The sequence below is a fragment of the Mobula hypostoma genome, chromosome 4, assembly GCF_963921235.1.
Source record: "Mobula hypostoma chromosome 4, sMobHyp1.1, whole genome shotgun sequence".
Taxonomy (NCBI): Eukaryota; Metazoa; Chordata; class Chondrichthyes; order Myliobatiformes; family Myliobatidae; genus Mobula; species Mobula hypostoma.
This window is the reverse complement of record NC_086100.1, coordinates 121,945,665-121,963,862: the sequence shown is the minus strand read 5'-3', so window position 1 is coordinate 121,963,862 and position 18,198 is coordinate 121,945,665. Positions and strand designations below refer to the sequence as shown.

At 41.1% G+C, this 18,198-nt stretch overlaps 1 protein-coding gene across 1 annotated transcript in view; it reads left to right on the top strand.

The window, feature by feature from the left end:
- mmaa (metabolism of cobalamin associated A) overlaps positions 1-18,198 on the top strand; it is a 47,009-nt gene that overhangs the window by 11,088 nt on the left and 17,723 nt on the right. The window contains exon 3 of the mRNA XM_063045037.1: positions 11,455-11,625. Coding sequence (XP_062901107.1) covers positions 11,455-11,625 — 171 coding nt within the window. The remainder of the gene's footprint in view (positions 1-11,454; positions 11,626-18,198) is intronic.

The window sequence follows — 18,198 nt, the reverse complement described above, 5'->3', positions numbered from 1 at the left end:
AGATATTTGTAATTCGCTGTAACCTAGTTCACTATCAATAAGATCTCCTTAATTTTAATATCAATAAACTTGCTAATTATTCTAATGTACATTCACATTGAAATCATTTACATAAATAATGATTAAGAAAGATCCTAGTACCGACCCCTGGGGCATCTCATTAGTCACGCTGTCAGAATCAACCTTCAACCATCACAGCCTGCTTCTTATTACTTAGCCAATTCTAAATTCACCTCACCAGCTCTCCCGAATCCCGTGTGACGTAACCTTCCAGATTAGCCTGCCAGGCCAGAACTTGTCAAGGGCCTTAGAGTCCATATAGACAACCTTCACTACCCTACCTTCATCTATCCCCTTAGTTGCCCCTTCAAAAATCACTAAAAGCCTCACTTGCCCATTCACCTCTTCCCTCAGCTCCATTCAGGGCTCCAAACAGTCTTTCGGAGTGAGGCAACACTTCTCCTGTGAATCTTCTGGAGTCATCTATTGCAGGGGCCCCCAACCTTTTCTGCACTGTGGACGGGTTTAATATTGACAATATTCTTGCAGACCGGCTGACGGGGGATGGGGGGTGTTAGTCACGACCGGAATATAGGTGATAAGTCAACTATAAGTCACTTGTAAGTGGCAAATACACTCAATTTCGTTTCTAAAAAGGTTTATCTAACAAATTTAATATTAAACACACAGTGCATATTTTCCTCGTATAAAATCATTGCAACACACCAATATCGGTGAATCAGTGGGAGGCCTGGGCTTGTTTCCCTGCAACAAGAGGGTCCCATCGGGTGTTGGGAGACAGCGATATTCGAAAGGGGTTCCTTATGTCTAGTCTATTCTGCAATTTAGTTTTCATTGCATTCATTGCAGGAAATCCTGCTTCACAGAGATATGATGTTGGAGATGGAAGCAATGTTTTCAGTGCTTTTGTGGCTATCTCAGGATATTCAGCCTTGATTTTGATCCGGAATGTTATGTCAAACATACTTTTCAGCCCACTGTCATTTGCAAGCTCAAGGAGTTGATCTTCTTCCCGCACTGACCTGGATGATTCACTGGGACATTCACAAATGGGTTACGGACCCATTCCTTTGCACGTCTTGGGTCATTTGCGGTTGGGAAGTAACGCTCGAATTCTGTCGACAGCAAAGGTAGGTGATCGTGCCCCAGCTGTGAGGATGGTGCAGCCTCAGTCTCTCCCAAAATCCCAGCTAATGTTGGGAACATGTCAAATATGCCTCTGTCCACTCGCCGTCCCCACTGTTCCAGTTTGGCTTTGAAAGCAGACACTTTATTGTCATTCTCCCCTGAAGTGACAAATTGAGTTCATTGAGCAGGTTGAAGATGTCACACAGAGTTTTGCTATCCACTCCTCGTCACTGAAGTGTGCTGCCAGTGGTGACTTTTTTCCTGAAAGAAATCTCTATAGCTGCTCTCTTAACTCAAAAACCCTGGCCAGGGCTCTGCCCCTTGATAGCCACCTGACTTCAGTGTGTAAGAGAAGTCGTTTGTGCTCTGCATCCATTTCCTCGCTAAGCTGCTCAAACAGACGTGAGTTAGGGCTTTTGCTTTGATGTGATTGATAACTTCAACAACATCACTCAATATGCTGTTAAGATCAGGTGACATTTTTCGGCTAGCTAGCATTTCCCTGTGTATGACACAGTGTGTAGACTGGCATTCAGGAGCAAACTCTTTGACTCGGGTAGTGAAACCAGACAACCGTCCAGTCATAGCTACAGCCCCGTCTGTCCATATTCTAACACAGAATGTCCAATCCAGTTTGCCTGACATGTAGTCATTCAAAGACTTGAATAGTCCTGCCCCAGTTGTGTTAGTTGTCAGCGGCAGTGCACACAACATATTCTCATGCACACAGTCTTGAAATATATATCGCACATAAACGAGCAGTATTGCCTTGTTGTCGACATCGGTAGACTCGTCAACCTAGATAGCATACCATGGTGACTCGTTAAGCTGTTCCAACAGCTGTGCTTCGATGTCCTCCGTTAGATCATCGATCCTCCTTGAAACTGTGGTAGCTGAAAAAGAAACCTGTGCCATCTTGTTTGCTGCAGATTCTCCCAACAGTTCACGGCACATGTCCTTGGCAGCAGGCAGAATCAATTCTTCACCAACAGTGAAAGGCTTCTTAGCCTTAGCAATACGACTAGCCACCAAGTACGATGCTCTCAGAGCAGCAGCATTGTGGAGGTGGTGGCTCTCAGCACTTGCTTCTGTCCCACTTGCCCATGTTTTTTCTGCTTAAGAAGACTCAACGGGTTTGTCTTTAAGTGCAGGCTGCTTGGACTCAAGGTGCTGAAGCAGTTTTGAGGGCTTCATTGCCTCATTAGACAGCTTGTCTCCACATATCACACACAGGGGGCTTGGAGCGTGCGAGTCACCGATCGCAATAAAACTATATTTTATGTACGACTGGTCATATTTTCTGTTGAAGGAAGCTTTCTTTTTTTTTTTGCAGTCTTGGCCTCAGCTGTCCCTGCGTTATCATTATCGTTAGGCTTTTTATGTCCCCTACCACCTCTTCCAAAGAAACTCTCAAGTGACGTTTTTTACTCATCAAGTAGTTGTAGGTTAATGACTAACTGATGACCTCGTGTGCGTAATGACCTCGCGTGCATTCAAGTTCAACAGTGGGCGTAACAGGGAATGAGGAAAGGAGCAGCTGACTCATATCGTTTCATATCGCCAAATCATATCGTTTCCTCTCGGCCAGTAGTACATGCTTTGCGGCCTGGTAATGGTCCATGGCCCGGTGGTTGGGGACCACTGATCTATGTACCTGGTGCTCCTGAAGTGGCCTCCTCTACATCGGTGAGTCCCGTCGTAGATTAGGGATTGCCTTTGTCGAGCACCTCCGCTCCATCCACCTGAAGTGGAACTTCCCAGTGGCCAAACATTTTACTTCTGATTTCCATTCCCGTTCTGACATGTCAGGCCGTGGCCTCCTCTTGTGCCATGATGAGGCCATTTTCAGGGTGGAGGAGCAGCACCTTGTATTCCATCTGGAAGCCTCTAACCTGATGGTATAAATATCAATTTCTCCTTCCCCCTCCTTCTTCTTTTATTTCTCACTCTGGCCTCTTATCTCTTCTCACTTGCCTATTACCTCCCTTCAGTCCCCGCTGCCTCTCTTTCTCCTATAGTCCACGCCCCTCTCCTATCAGATTCCTTCCTCTCCAGCCCTTAACCTTTCCCACTTGCCTGGCTTCATCTTTCACCTTCTAGCTATCTTCCTTCCCCTCCCCTCACTTTTTTATTCCAGTTCTGAAGAAGGGTCTTGGCCCAAAATGTTGACGGTTCATTTCCATGGATGCTCCCTGACCTGCTGAGTTCCTTCAGCATTTTGTGTTGCTTTTTGGATTTGCAGCATTTGCAGAATTTCATGTGTTTGACAATTCCTGATCAGGTCTTAGCTATCCAAGTGATGGTTGATCTTGTCTCTCAGAATTCCCTCCAGTAAATTTCCTAAACGGAAGTAAGGCTCAACAGCCTGTATTTTTTTTTCAAGAGTCAGTAACTGCAACCTTCTCCCCACCATACAAAGCCAGTAATGCATGAAGTTTTCTAACTCCCTCCATTTTCTATATCGTACCCCAAACTTCCCCTACTTGGATCTCTTTTCCAATGCTATCACTGTACATTATCCAATACTTTTTCTTTGCCTTTCTTACTACTTTTCTAACTGTAGCTTGAGCTCTTTTATATTGTATAAAAGATGAATAGGACTAACACTGCCCAACTTTCCTAAATCTTTATAACACACATTCACGGCTCTTTTACATCATCCATCCACCAGGGGACAGCTTTTCTTTTTATTATCTCCCAATGATCTGGGAATTGATTCCTTAGCTATTGAGTTGAGTACATAGCACAAGGTATTATTACTGAACTCAATATCCTCCAAAACCATATGACCAGGTAATTTACTTTCACATAAATCATCAAATACATCCCAATTTGCCCTTTTAAAATTCTATCTGGGGATATAAGAACCTTTCCTCTGATACGCATCTATTTCCATTGTACAGATAATGGGGAAATGATCACTCCCCACTCTTATATCACTGCGCACTTCCCAATTATACACACTGCTATATCCTCAGATACCCGGGTAAGGTCTATAGCAAAGATAGTGTTGTTAAATAGATTTAAACTTGTATTCCTACCATTGTTCAAGAACACCAAACACTTTTCTTCCAGGAAGCTGTCTAACACTGTCCCATTCACACTTATGTCATTACAACTCCACATAGTACTATGAACATTGAAATCCTTCCACCATATAACCTTATTTCTCCCATTTCCACCCACACTTTTCAATATATCAGGTCTTTCACAAGGGTTTTTAAAAATTATCCGTACATTAATATTCTTTCCCCAAATTTCAACCACGGTTGACTCATAAGGAACCCCAATTTCCAAAACTCTCTGCTATTTCATTATTGACAAAGGTAGCCACTCCTCCATTACACAAACACGAGGAATTCTGCAGATGCTGGAAATTCAAGCAACACGCATCAAAGTTGCTGGTGAACGCAGCAGGCCAGGCAGCATCTCTAGGAAGAGGTACAGTCGACGTTTTGGGCCGAGACCTTTCTCGGCCCGAAACGTTGACTGTACCTCTTCCTAGAGATGCTGCCTGGCCTGCTGCGTTCACCAGCAACTTTGATGTGTGTTACTCCTCCATTACCTGTTTTCCGATTGTTTCTTATATCAACGTAAATTCTGTATCTTAAAACTTCGACACGATTTCACCCAGGTTTCCTGTACACATCCTGTTCAGGTTTACTTGGTAAGTCTTCAACAAATTTCTTAAATTCTTGACCATTACCTAACAGGCTTCCAGCATTCCATTGTAAGATTAGAAAAACTGTTAACAATCCTCCTTTGAAGTCGGAATATTGTTTACTTCTTGTAAGGCATCTTTAATAACTTCTAGAATCTTTTATCTCTAGTTGTTTTCCTGCAGCTTTTAATATAATTTTGTAGTGGTGTGCTACACACAGCACTAAAATAACCACACGTAGTCGGTGAGTTAGAGTTGCGATGAAAAAGATTTATTCAAACTTCGCGGCCTACTTTAAAGCCTTCCCGTTCCCGCCCTCCCTGGGCGGGACTGCTGTGGGGAATGCATATTCCCAGACCCTTTCCGCACACGGGATTTTCCCCCTGCTGGTGAAGATAGCCTGGCGCCCTTTTTGGGGCCGGCCTCTCTGCCTGCGCGTGCTGTTTCGTGAGCCGGTTCGTGTGTGCTAGAAGTGGGTCGCCACAATTTTACTTTTTTCTGTCCTCCTTTTAGTTTGTGCTGTATTCCTCCTCCTCACCTCCCCCCCACCCTTCATCTTTTGTGCTATGTTGGCTCGCATCTATTAGGAAGGTGCATTACCACCACCTACTATAATGGAGTATGAAGGGAACCATGACAGACATTAATCTCCCTCCTATATGCTGATTCGTCACCTCCTTTGATTCGGCCCATGTCAGTGGTGCCGTCAGCAAACTTAAATATGGAATTGGAGCTGTGCTTAGCCACAGTCATAAGTGTAAAGCGAGTCGAGCGGGGACTAAGCACTTGGGGTGTACTTGTGCTGATGGAGATTGTGGAGGAGGTGTTGTTGCTAATCTGAACTGACTGGGGTCTTCAAGTAAGGAAATTGCAAAAGAAGGTATTAGGCTAAAGTATGAAGCTCATTGAGTTGTTTTGAGGGGATGATGGTATTGAATGCCGAGCTGTAGTCAATAAAGAACATCCTGATGTAGCATCTTTGTTGTCCAGATGTTCTAGGGTTGAGTGAAGAGCCAATGAAATGGCATCTGCTGTGGACTTCTTGTGCTGGTAGGCAAATTGGAGTGGATCCAAATCACTTCTCAGGCAGGAGTTGATATGTTTCATTACTAAGCTCTCAAAACACTTCATCACTATGGATGTAAGTGCTACTGGATGATAGTTATTGAGGTAGGTCACCACGTTTTTCTTGGGCACTAGTATAATTGAAGTCTTCTTGAAGCAGGTGAATACCTCAGACTGCCAAAGCTAGAGGTAAAGATCTCATTGAACACTCTAGCCAGATGATCAACACAGGTCTTTAGTACTCAGTTAGGTGCCCCATTTGGGCCGGATGCTATCCCTGGGTTCACCCTCCTGAAGGATGCTCTCATGTCAGCCTAAGAGACTGAAATCACAAAGTCATTGGGGGCTGTACGGACTTGTGTTGGTTCTTCAATATTTTGATGGTAAAAGCGAGCACAGAAGACATTGAGATCATCTGGAAATTGTGTCTTGTTGCCACCTATGTCACATGGTTTCACTCTGTAAGAGGTGATACCATTCAAACCCTGCTACAGCTATTGAGCATCCTTCATTGATTCAGGTTTAGTCTAGAATTGGTACTTCGCCTGCACCTCTTGTAACTTCCTTGGTAGCTAAACTTGAATGTCCCTGATCTGGCCCTCGGCAGATTATGGATCTCATGGTCATTCCGGGGTTTCTGGTTGGGAAAGACTCTGAATCGTTATGTGTGGACACACTTGTCTACAACTTTTTATAAAGTCCTTGACAACCGTGGTGTATTCATTCAGATCCACAGGTGAGTTCTTGAATGCGACCAAGTCCACCAACTCGAAGCTACCCCATAGCTGTTCCTCTGCCTCCTGTGACCACTTCTTTGTTGTCCTAATCTCTGGAGCCTTGCTCTTAAGCCCCTGCCTGTATGTAGGTAGGAGAAGGACAGCCAAGTGATCAGATTTCCCGAAGTGTGGTCTGGGCATGGAACTGTAGGCATTCCTTATCTTAGTATAGCAGTAGTCCAGTGTGTTAGAACCTCTGGTGTTATAGGTTATATCCTGATGGTAATTGGGCTGGAAATTTTTTCAAATAAGTCTGATTGAAATCCCCAACCATGATATGAAATGCGTCGGGATGGACTGTTTCTTGTTTGACAGCATCATGTGGTATCTCAAGCGCTTGATTATAGTCTGCCGCTGGTGGTATGTAAGCTGTGGTCAAGATCATAGAGAAGAACTCTCTTGGTAAATAGAATCGTTGTCATTTGATCGTTAGGTGTTAAAGGTAAGGGAAACATGAATACAGCAAACCTGCTACATTGGAGCACCGCTGAGAGTTTATCATGAAACACACACATCCACCTTTTGCCTTTTCTGAATCAACAGTTTGGTCCATCCTGTGTAATTGATGTAATTTTGAATAGTTTTTAATATATACAGTACATAGTTGATGGGTGTTATAATAAATCAGGAAGCTCTATTTATAACTGGAGAATTCAAAAGAGATTCAAAAGGGAGAAAGGGCAACTAATTGGCTTTGTATCAGTAAAAGAGAAAATGCTGGAATCTGGAAGTGGTAGCAAGTTATTTAAATAATAATAGGGAGCCTGCAAAAGGACTTAGACAGATTAGGAGAAAAGAAGTGACAGATGGTATACAGTGTAGGAAAATGTATGGTAATACACGTTAGTAGAAGGAATAGGGCATTGATTATATTTCCAGATGGAGAGCAAATTCAGAACCATTGGTGCAAAGATACTTGAGCATCAAGTGCAGATTTTCCTCAAGGTTAACTTGCAAGTTGAGTTGGTAGTAAGGAAGGCAAATGCAATGTTAGTGTTCACTTTGAGAGAACTAGAATATAAAAGCAAGGATGCTAGGGCTTTATAAGACATTGATCAGATCAGATCAAATTTGGAGTATTGTGAGCAATTTTGGGCCCTCTCTCTAAGAAAGGATTTACTGGCGTTGGAGAGGGTCCGCAGGAGGTTAACAAAAATTATTCCAGGAATCATTATATGAGGATTCTCATATATGAGGAGCATTTGATAGCTCTGGGTTTGTATTTGCTGGAGTTTTGATGAATGAGAGAGGATCTCATTGAAACATACCCTATATTGAAAAGCCTAGAGAGAGTGGACATGGATAACAAAGAACCAGAGGGCACAGCATTAGAATAGAAGCATATCCCTTTAAAACAGAGATGAGGAGGAATTTCTTTAGCAAGGGGGTGGTAAATCTGTGGAATTCATTGCCACAGATAGCTGTGAAGACCAAGTTATTGGGAAAGTTTAAAGCAGAGGTTGATAGGTTCTTGATTCGTAAGGGTGTCAAAGGTTATGGGGAAAACGCAGGAGAATAGAGTTGAGAATGAAAATAAATCAACCATGATTGAATGGCAGAGCTGACTCAATGGGCTGAATGGCCTAATGCTTTTCCTATATATTACAGTCTTCTGGTTTAATTGTATTAGACAGTCAGGACTGTGTAGATTTATGAAAGGAAGGTTTGCAGTATGTTTGACAAATGTTACTTTTTTGTTATTGTACCAAGCGGAAGAGTATAGATGAGTTGATGAATGGGGCATATGCATTTTAACAGATTAATGAAAGGATACACTTTAGAGGAAAAGCAACTCCTGGAGGCATGATGCTAGTTTGAAGGAAAATTGATCCTGAGATTGAACGTTATTGCATTATTACTGTTGGCAGGCAAATGATCAGATAATTAAGTAGTCAGCATAAAATACTTAGCTTTATGTATGGAGAAATGATTATAATCATGAGAGTCATACTCAAGCTTGTTAAGGCACTAGTTAAGCTTCAGCTGAAATGTTATGGACACATAACAGAAGCACAGTCACTAGAGCTGTTGCCTCAGTGCAGAAACCTGGATTCAGTCTTGACCTCAGTTGCTGTTTGTGTGGATTTTGCACATTCTCCTTTTGACCATGTTGGTTTCCTCTGAGTGCTCTGGTTTCTTCCCTCATCCCAAACACGTGCGAGTTGATAGGTTAATTGGCCACTAACTAGCCCCTACCTAGTACATAGGTGAGTGGAATCTAGTACTGAGATGATGAGCTTGTAGAAGAATTTTTTAAAAATAGGATTGATGTAGGAGTATCGGGTAGTTAATAGTTGGTACAGATGTGGTGGGCCAGTGATCCTGCTTCCGTACTGACTATACAGGTGTCCCCCGCTATTCGAACGGTCACTTTATGAAACCTCACTGTTACGAAAGACCTACATTAGTTACCTGTTTTCGCTCACAGAAGGTGTTTTCACTGTTACGAAAAAAGGCAGCACGTGAAAAAAAGCAGCGCGCAATAAAAGGCAGCGCATGCCCCGAGCAGCTGCTCTCCTCCGGATTCGGAATGGCATTCTCACTGGCATTGCTTAAACACGTGCCTGTGAGCAGCCGTTTGCAAGATGAGTTCGAAGGTATCGGAAAAGCCTAAAAGAGCTCGTAAAGGTGTTACACTTAGTGTAAAACTAGACATAATTAAGCCTTTCCATCGTGGTGAACAAAGTAAGGACAAAGTGAGTTTGGCTTGTGGAAGTTGACGAAGATGATGTTGAAGAGGTTTTGGCATCTCATGACCAAGAACTGATAGATGAAGAGCTGATGTAATTGGAAGAGGAAAGGATAACAATCGAAACAGAATGCAGTAGCGAAAGTGAAGTTGTCCAGGAACTGAACGTGAAGCAACTGCGTGAGATTTTCGCTGCAATGATAAAGTACGACTTTAATTTTGAAAGGGTATGTCAGTTTAGGGCATATTTGCAAGATGGTTTGAGTGCTTACAAAGAACTGTATGATAGAAAAATGTGCGAGGCTCAGCAGTCAAACATACTGTCGTTTTTCAAGCCTTCCACATCAGCCACAGCAGACGACGAACCTCGACCTTCAATATCGAGGCAGGCACTCATAGGAGAAGATGAGCTGCCTGCCCTAATGGAAACAGATGACGATGAGATGACACCCCAGTGTCCCACCACCCCAACTCCCAGGCCACGGACAGGTACCGATTCGCGGAGAATGCAGCGGTAGCCAGGAGGCACACAGCACATCTTTAAGAAAAAAGCCGAAATAAACATGCTAATTAATTAGGTGCCGCCCAGCACCTAATTAATTAGCATGTTTATTTCGGCTTTTTTCTTAAAGATGTGCTGTGTGCCTCCTGGCTACCGCTGGACCACTGCATGCTTCGCGGATCAGTATCGGTCGGCGGCCTGGAGGGTGGGGGACACTGCACCACCCCAACCTCCAACGACTCAGTCTAACACACCATCATCAGTGTGCTCTGTGCTGTCTTCCCGATTCCCGTAAGTGATACTACACTGTACATACATTATTTCTACTTTATATCGGTTGTGTATTTTTACGTGTTATTTGGTATGATTTGGCAGCTTCATAGCTTAAAGGTTACTGGAGAGTGTTTTTGCCAACAGCGCTTGCGTGAGATTTTCTGCCGACTGCACTTGCGCCGTGTTTTTGCCGAGAGCGCTTGCGTGAGATTTTCGCTACGGAGAGCAGTGCAGTCCTGCTTTTACTATATGTTACTGTTATTTTAGGTTTTGTGTGTTATTTGGCATGATTTGGTAGGTTATTTTTGGGTCTGCGAATGCTCACAAATTTTTCCCATATAAATGGTCATTGCTTCTTCGCTTTACGACATTCTGGCTTACGAACCATTTCATAGGAACGCTCTACCTTCGGATGGCGGGGGAAACCTGTAATCCCAAACACTATATTTGGAGTGGTGTAGATGGTGATTACCAAAATGTACTAACGAACGGGTGGCTTCAGTCTGGGGAGACTGGAGAAGTTCGAATTGCAGAGGATACTAAAGAAAGGCCAGTTTCATGCATGGAAAATGAGTGAATTTTTAATAATTGACACATGAATTAATGTCAAATGAAAATTTATTTTGTATTTAGAATTTTTGTACAATTGATTTGTATGTATTATCTGAATGTGTGGTGTAATCAAATATCATAGGAATTCTTAAAGGATGTTTGAGGATGTGTAAAAAAATTAATTTGCATTGTTCCAAAAGAAGGAGAAGTGGAAAGTCCGTCATTGTGGCCGACGCCGGCCCCCTAGGCCTGAGTCCACATAGTAGTAGTAGTAGTTCTTCTTCTTCCTCTTCTTCCTCCTCCTCTTCTTCCAAAAGCAACAAAAAACTGAGAATGCTAAAAATCAGAATCAGAAACAAAAACAGAAATGCTGAAAATTCTCCCCAGGCAAAATTCTAAGCAGGATCTGTGGAGTGAACAACAGGATTAATGTGTCACATTGATGATCTTTCAATAGAATTTGCAGTTTTTAAAAAAAGCACTAACTTTAAATAGCTCTTTCAGAGGACCAGTAGAGTTTGCTTCTGTTTTGTAAAATTTTTGTTGTTCTGCACTATGCTTTCTTTAGCTTGATAGTTTTAACAATTTTAGCAACCCTTTGTACATCTTCTCTAGATACTCGAGGTCTGCCTGGAAACATGTTACAAAGACCCTTATTTTATTCCCCTTTCGGAATACATAAAAGTCATCTATATTAAAGCATGTTGCAGATTTATGAAAATTTGTCATATGCACTACTATGTTTTGTGAAAGATTTTAATAAATGTTTTGCAATTCCAAATTTTAGGATCACTTTTGGGTGACAAAACTCGTATGACTGAACTTTCAAGGAATATGAATGCTTATATTCGTCCGTCACCCACTTCGGGTACTTTGGGAGGAGTTACCAGAACCACCAATGAAGCAATTATTTTATGTGAAGGGGCAGGATATGATATAGTTCTTGTAGAAACTGTAGGTGAGTTATTCTGTATTTTTATCTTCAATTTTGCACAATTTAAACCTTTTGAATTGTATTTTGAATCATCATTTAATCAGCCAAAATGAATGTAATGTTTTGGTCTGGCAATGTCATTATTACAGGGCACATTTTGGTGAATTGGTTAATCTTGTGCTATGCTCTGTTAAACTGTGTTCACATGTTTATATAATTTAAAGAATTGCCTAGAAGTTTACTGGAAGTAAAGTTGACAATGGTTCAGAGAAGCAGCAAGTGTCTAGGACCTTGATGAGTAACAAGATAAATTTCATATTTCAAGAGCCTTTGTAATTCAAGGACCTTGAGGAGGGGAAACAAGAATGAAGGAGTGAGTGGGTGGGTGGAATTTGGAGAGAGTGATATTTAGTTATATCAGTTGGAAAAAGAAAATAAGAGACTGGTTGAGCAGGGAGAGATAAGGAAAGATGACAATGTGTTAAATATATTGTCAAATAACATTTTGTCTTTTAACCTTTGTCTACAAGTTTATTAACTGCATTGTGCTTGGACCACAGTAAACACAATGGAAAATTTAAGTCAATTTATTATTAATATTGCAGCAAAATTTTGATGCCTATTAAATTTGCCTTTGACTGCTTTACCAACAATCCCATCTTTTGAGACTTAAGTACCTGATTACAAACTAATAATTATCCTCTTCATTGTCTTTAAGGCTTTTAAATGCTTCCTAATATACAGGGCCCAGATGTGGAGACAGTATTTCCACTAGAGCCAAATAAGTGATTTTATAAAGGTTTGGATTAAGTTCCTAACTTTTTACAACCCAAAGCTCGTTCAGTTTTCGAGCAGCCAGAACTAATGCCACCTTCAACATTGTCTACACTGCTTTCTTAAAAATTGCACATTTTACAGAATGCAGCATTTCCTAGCATTTGCAAATTTTGAAATAATTCCATTTATGCCCAATTCAGTGTTACAATTAGGTATTGATAGTGACTTAGTAACTACCCCTCAGAGCACTGTGATATATTCCCCTTCAGTTGATATAACAACCAGTTGCCATAGCTCTGAATGTATCCTAGCCAGTCATATTCTATACCTTTGTCAAATTTTATTATTTGGTATTGTATCAAAAGATTTTTGAGCCAACATTGACTATAAAGCCCTTTAATTGTTTTTCTGTTACACTTCCTGAAATATTTCAGTCATGTCTATTAGATGCAACTTAAAAATCCTTGGGAAGGTTGTTAATAAGTGACCCATATTTTACAGATTAACAATTTTGTCAGAGATTTGAAGTTAAACATTTCATACTATAATCATTTGACCAGCCTTCAGTTATCAGATATAATTATCACCCTCTTAATCTTTTTTATTGAAAGATTTGCAAACCTCCACTCATTTGGCATTATTCTTGTGTCCAGGGGAAACTGAATGATTGTGGCTGGAACTTGTACTATTTTCACTGTTACTCCCCTCAGCAATCCAATATATTCTATTCATTTGGTTAAGTTTTCTACCTTAACCATTTAAAATACTAATTTATTTTACCCATCTGGTTTCTCTATAGTCTTTCTTCTTTACTGTGGCATTGACAGCATTCTCTTATGAGGCAGGTGCAAAATACTCATCTAGAGCTTCAGTCTGTACCCTTTTGTTTTTAATTTTATACAGCAAGTCAGTATTCCAGTTTTCTCAAATAACCCCTTTCCCCTTCATGTTTCCCTTTTTTACTTTCTGTATTTTGTTTAATTCTGCACCATTGTGAATCTGGCATTGCTCATGAGCAGACCTTTTCTGTTTAACTTTAATGTCTATATCTTTAGTCATTCAAGGAACTCTTTTCCACATTGAGAAATTCTCTGATTTAACCTCTGATTGTTTGGACCTACTGTCAAACTGAGCAATACCCCTTTTCAGCCTATGAAATCAGCGTACTTTAAATTAAACATCATTGATGTTTATAATACTTTACATTAATCTAAACTAATTACAATCATTGCTTCATTGATGTTCTCCCACTGAAGCATGTCATATGCTAGAATTAGATTGAGTGCTTTTTCCTTCTTCAGTGACCCAACTATTTAACATTAGCCTAATCACAGGATAATTTACAATAGCCAATTAAACTACCAACCAGTATACCTTTGGACTGTGGGAGGAAACCAGAGCACCAGAGGAAACTCTCATGGTTCACGAGAAGAACCTGCAAACTCCTTACAGAAGGTGTCAGAATTGAAATCTAAACTCTGGAATACCCTGAGCTGTAATGGCATTGTGCCAACCATTACACTACCATGGCACCCAGTATTGTATGTTCCTGAAAATTAAGATAGTAAAGGCTTCTCTTTTTTTCTGATGGAAATTGGACTTCTAGTCTTGGCTCCCTCACTTGTCATGTAACTTCTGTTGAATGTGACAGGTAATCATGGGCATCCATCCATTTGTTAGCCCTGAGACTGATGTCAACCAATTTTTACACAATGAGTGATAGTATTTTCCTGTTCACACCGTTCCATTTTATCACATCTGTTACAGTAATGTCACAGCAAGAATAATGTTGGAATCCGTCTTAAAAACCAGAAGAAAAGGGGAAAGAGAAAAAAGGTCTTAATCCTAAACAGATCCAACTGAAATTACAGTTTTGCCATTTCAGCAGTTCACTTCAACAGCATGTTTCTGAATTATAGTGTTAATATGAATTTTGAATCTTCCTTATCATAGGATCCTTCTGTATAAAACATAATGTGGGAAATGAACTGTTCCAAAAATGGGGATCTTGTGCAGGATTAACCTAAGCAACAAGCCAGCACTTTCTGCTACTGGTTGGAGTGTGTGTTAAACACTACTTAATATAATTTTAATATGAAATCACTACTAACTACACAACTGGTTGCATACATCACTAGTAGGCCAACCTTGTGGATGTCTAGCACTACTGAAAGCCAGCCTACTTATCTTCAAGTGCTGGTGGGGCAATTTTTGGCATTTATTGTATCAAGAAAGTACAATAGCATAACACAGAAGATAATAGGCTCCAATATTTTCTAATTTGAGGGTATTTGTATGGCAGGTAGAGAGAAGGTATTTATTCCATGGAGGGCAGGGAGGCTCTCTGGGTGAACTCATAAATGGAAAAGGCACTAAATAGCTGTGATCTTCAATTCAACGAGCCCTGATTCAGTGCTGCAAAAGTTTTAATGACATTATATGTTTCAATGTCTGAATGCACTATCACATAGCCTATCCTCCTACCTTCCAATAGACACTCAGAAAATATTTAGTGCACCACTCCTATTAAGTTTCTATCAATCAGAATTTAGCAGCAACCTATTGTTTGCCAGCTTCTTATCTGAGAGTAATTGCTTCAATGTGTGCTGCTCAGTGACTTCTTAGTAGTTTCAACAAAGAAATCCTGTCCCATAGAACTTCAAAGTCTGCATAGGACGTCATAAGACCCAAGAGTGCTGATCAAGTTCAAGTATATTGCCATCTGACTGAACATATATACAATCAAACAAAACAGTGTTCCTCCAGATCACGGTGCATCCACAAAATTTATCTCACACAGCACATAAAACAAAATATTACCACAAACAGTGAATAAAATATTCAAATTGCTTGTAGTGTGCAGCACAGTTGAACAGTGATGGCAGCAGGGTGTCATTAGTCTCACAGGCTAAGGGAAGAAGCTGTTAGCCAGTCCGCCATTCTAAGTGCTGATGCTCCTGTACCTCCTTCCTGATGGTAGTAGGTTAAAGGGATTCTGGAATGGGTGGTTGGGATCTTCAACAATGTTTCAGATCCTTCATATACAATACTCCTGGTAAATGTTACAAATTGTAGGGAGGAAGACCCTGGAATATCCTCTGTAGGCGCTTGTGGCCTGAGCCTTGCAGCTTCCGTACCACACAGTGATGTGGCCAGACAGGACACTCTTGTTGATGCTCGTTTAGAAAGTTGTTAGAATAGGAGCTGGGACACTTGCACACCTCAGTCTCCTAGAAAGTATAGATGCTTTGTGCTATCTTGACTAATGAGGGGGTGTTGTGGGTCCAGGTTAGAACATCTATTATGTGCACACCAAGGAACTTTCTGCTTTTCACTCTCACCACGGCAGAACCATTGATGTGCAATGAAGTTTTTCAACCTGCACCTTCCTGAAGTCTACAATTATCTCTTTTGTCTTGTGCTCACACCATTTGACAAACCTCTTTACCTCCTCTCTGTATGCTGACTCATTGTTACTGATGAGGCCAACCACTGTAGTATCATCAACGAGCTTGGTGATGCGGTTTGAGCTGGATCTGGTAGTGTACTCGTGAGTCAGCAGCAGGCTGAGCACACAGCTCTGACAGCACCGTTACTCAGTGTAATGGCGCTTGATGCCAACTGGGACTGACTGATCCAGTGTTGAAGGTAAACCAAACAAAGACATTTAAAAAAAATTAATAGGCAATATTATTTCTTTAACTGGCTTAATTTGTTTAATATTTAGGAATTGTAGAATAAAAGTACATCAGAGCCAAATAGGACAGTTTATTTTAGTTGAACGTGGTCTAGGGGACAGACCGGTAATAATTGCATCACAAACAGTTCAAATGATTTCCAAACATCAAAAAGTAATAGCGCATTGCCTCCTTCAAATTTACAGCACCTGTAAAATATATAATACGATGTATTCCACAACTGGAATTACGAAAACTCCAGATGGGAATTACTGTACAATTATTCCTACAAATCCAGCACAGATATACTTTTGGAAGTTTGTTATGTCGCTTTTTGTATGAGGTGAATGTTGATAAAGAATATGCTTTGGATGGAAAGGATGGAGGAGAAGTTGGACCTACTCGGCCATTACGTCATTCACAGTCATCAGCCTCATGCATCCCAGATCAGCAATCAGACTAAAAATAATGCCTTTGTTGCCCAATTTTCATTGCAGAATTAGGTAAACATGCTGATTAAAATAAACATTTTTGCATCTTTTATTGTTTTATAGATAAATTACAGGATTCTCAAATTATGGCAGCTTTTCTACTACTGCTTATTCCAAGCCACAGGCATGCAAAAGATTGAGTTCCTTAATGGGATTTCACTTAGCCAGGGTACTCTCACATTAAGTGGTCCAGATACTGCAGAAATTCTTGGCAGAGTCAGGATGCTAGCTGGGGAGGTTGCCTGCTGATGCAAAGGTGAAAAAGTTCCAATTCACAGCAATTTGGTGGGAGACCAGCTTCACTGATGAGCATATGTGCAGCTTGAAAATATGCATGTGTGTCCACTAACCATCCTTCTTCTGTCTTGAAACACATTAGTAACAGCAGTAATTGATGATGTATCACGCAGTCAGGCCCAAGATTCATAAACTTACCTCATCCTAATGTTGCAAACTGCAAATGTACATCTCAGAGCTCCCATATACTGTCAATGGTCAAACTGTGATAGTCACATATTATACACATCGTATAACATTCACACAGGTAAACTTTACTTGCACAGGAGACAGCATAGCAGGGTACCTGCATACTATGTTCTCTGAATCCAAGGATGAGATGATGTGTGCTTAAATTGGAGCAACCATTATTGAGGTTGTGATCAGCAGTGGGGTTAAGACAATAGAAAATACAGGTGTTGCATACACAACCCCCCTTCTCAGAAGTGCTTCTCCCTTGTTCTCCAGTCCTTCAGGTTTAGACACTTGGATGCTGTAAGCTTTCAACTTTTGCTTTTTCTTGCATTTTCTCTCACTTCACCTGTAATTGTGCTTTTTCATTTTGTGTTCAAAGAAGTGCAATAAGACAGTGTTGGGAAAGAATGTCACCAAATAATTACACACCTGTAGACACCATCTCAGATACTGCAGCCATAATCTAGATACTGACACTGTGTAGATTAAAGGAAGTAGTTTAAAGGCAGGATCAACATGAGGTGAAACACTATGCATGGGTAGCCAACAGGCGGCAAGGTTAACACAGGTGCTAGGTCACTGAAAGGTGAGGTTGCCTGCTGAGATTCCAGATTACCTCTTAAATAGAACAAAGGTTAATAACTACGGACATTGACTTGCTTGTCACATCTGCAGTCCTCCCAGAAAGCTTATCAAGGAACGTGGAAGAGCTGAGTGACAACTTGATCTGAGCTCTCTCTTGTGTGGAAGAGGCTGAGAGCTCTCTTGGCATGGTTGTTGACCCAACCATGACAGTACATGTCTTGGTTTTTTTTGTAAATCAAGCAAATCTCAGTTTCTGAATACTTCGATTAATGCTGAGATTCAACTTTTTCCTTGCTAGTAGTCCAAACTTGGTTTGCTGTAACAGAAACAACAGGAATTCTGCAGATGCTGGAAATTCAAGCAACATACATCAAAGTTGCTGGTGAATGCAGCAGGCCAGGCAGCATCTATAGGAAGAGGCGCAGTCGACGTTTCAGGCCGAGACCCTTCGAAGGGTCTCGGCCTGAAACGTCGACTGCGCCTCTTCCTATAGATGCTGCCTGGCCTGCTGCGTTCACCAGCAACTTTGATGTATGTTGCTGTAACAGAAGCTGAGAATACTATTGTGTGCAGCAATTCCCAGTGTTTGAGGTGGC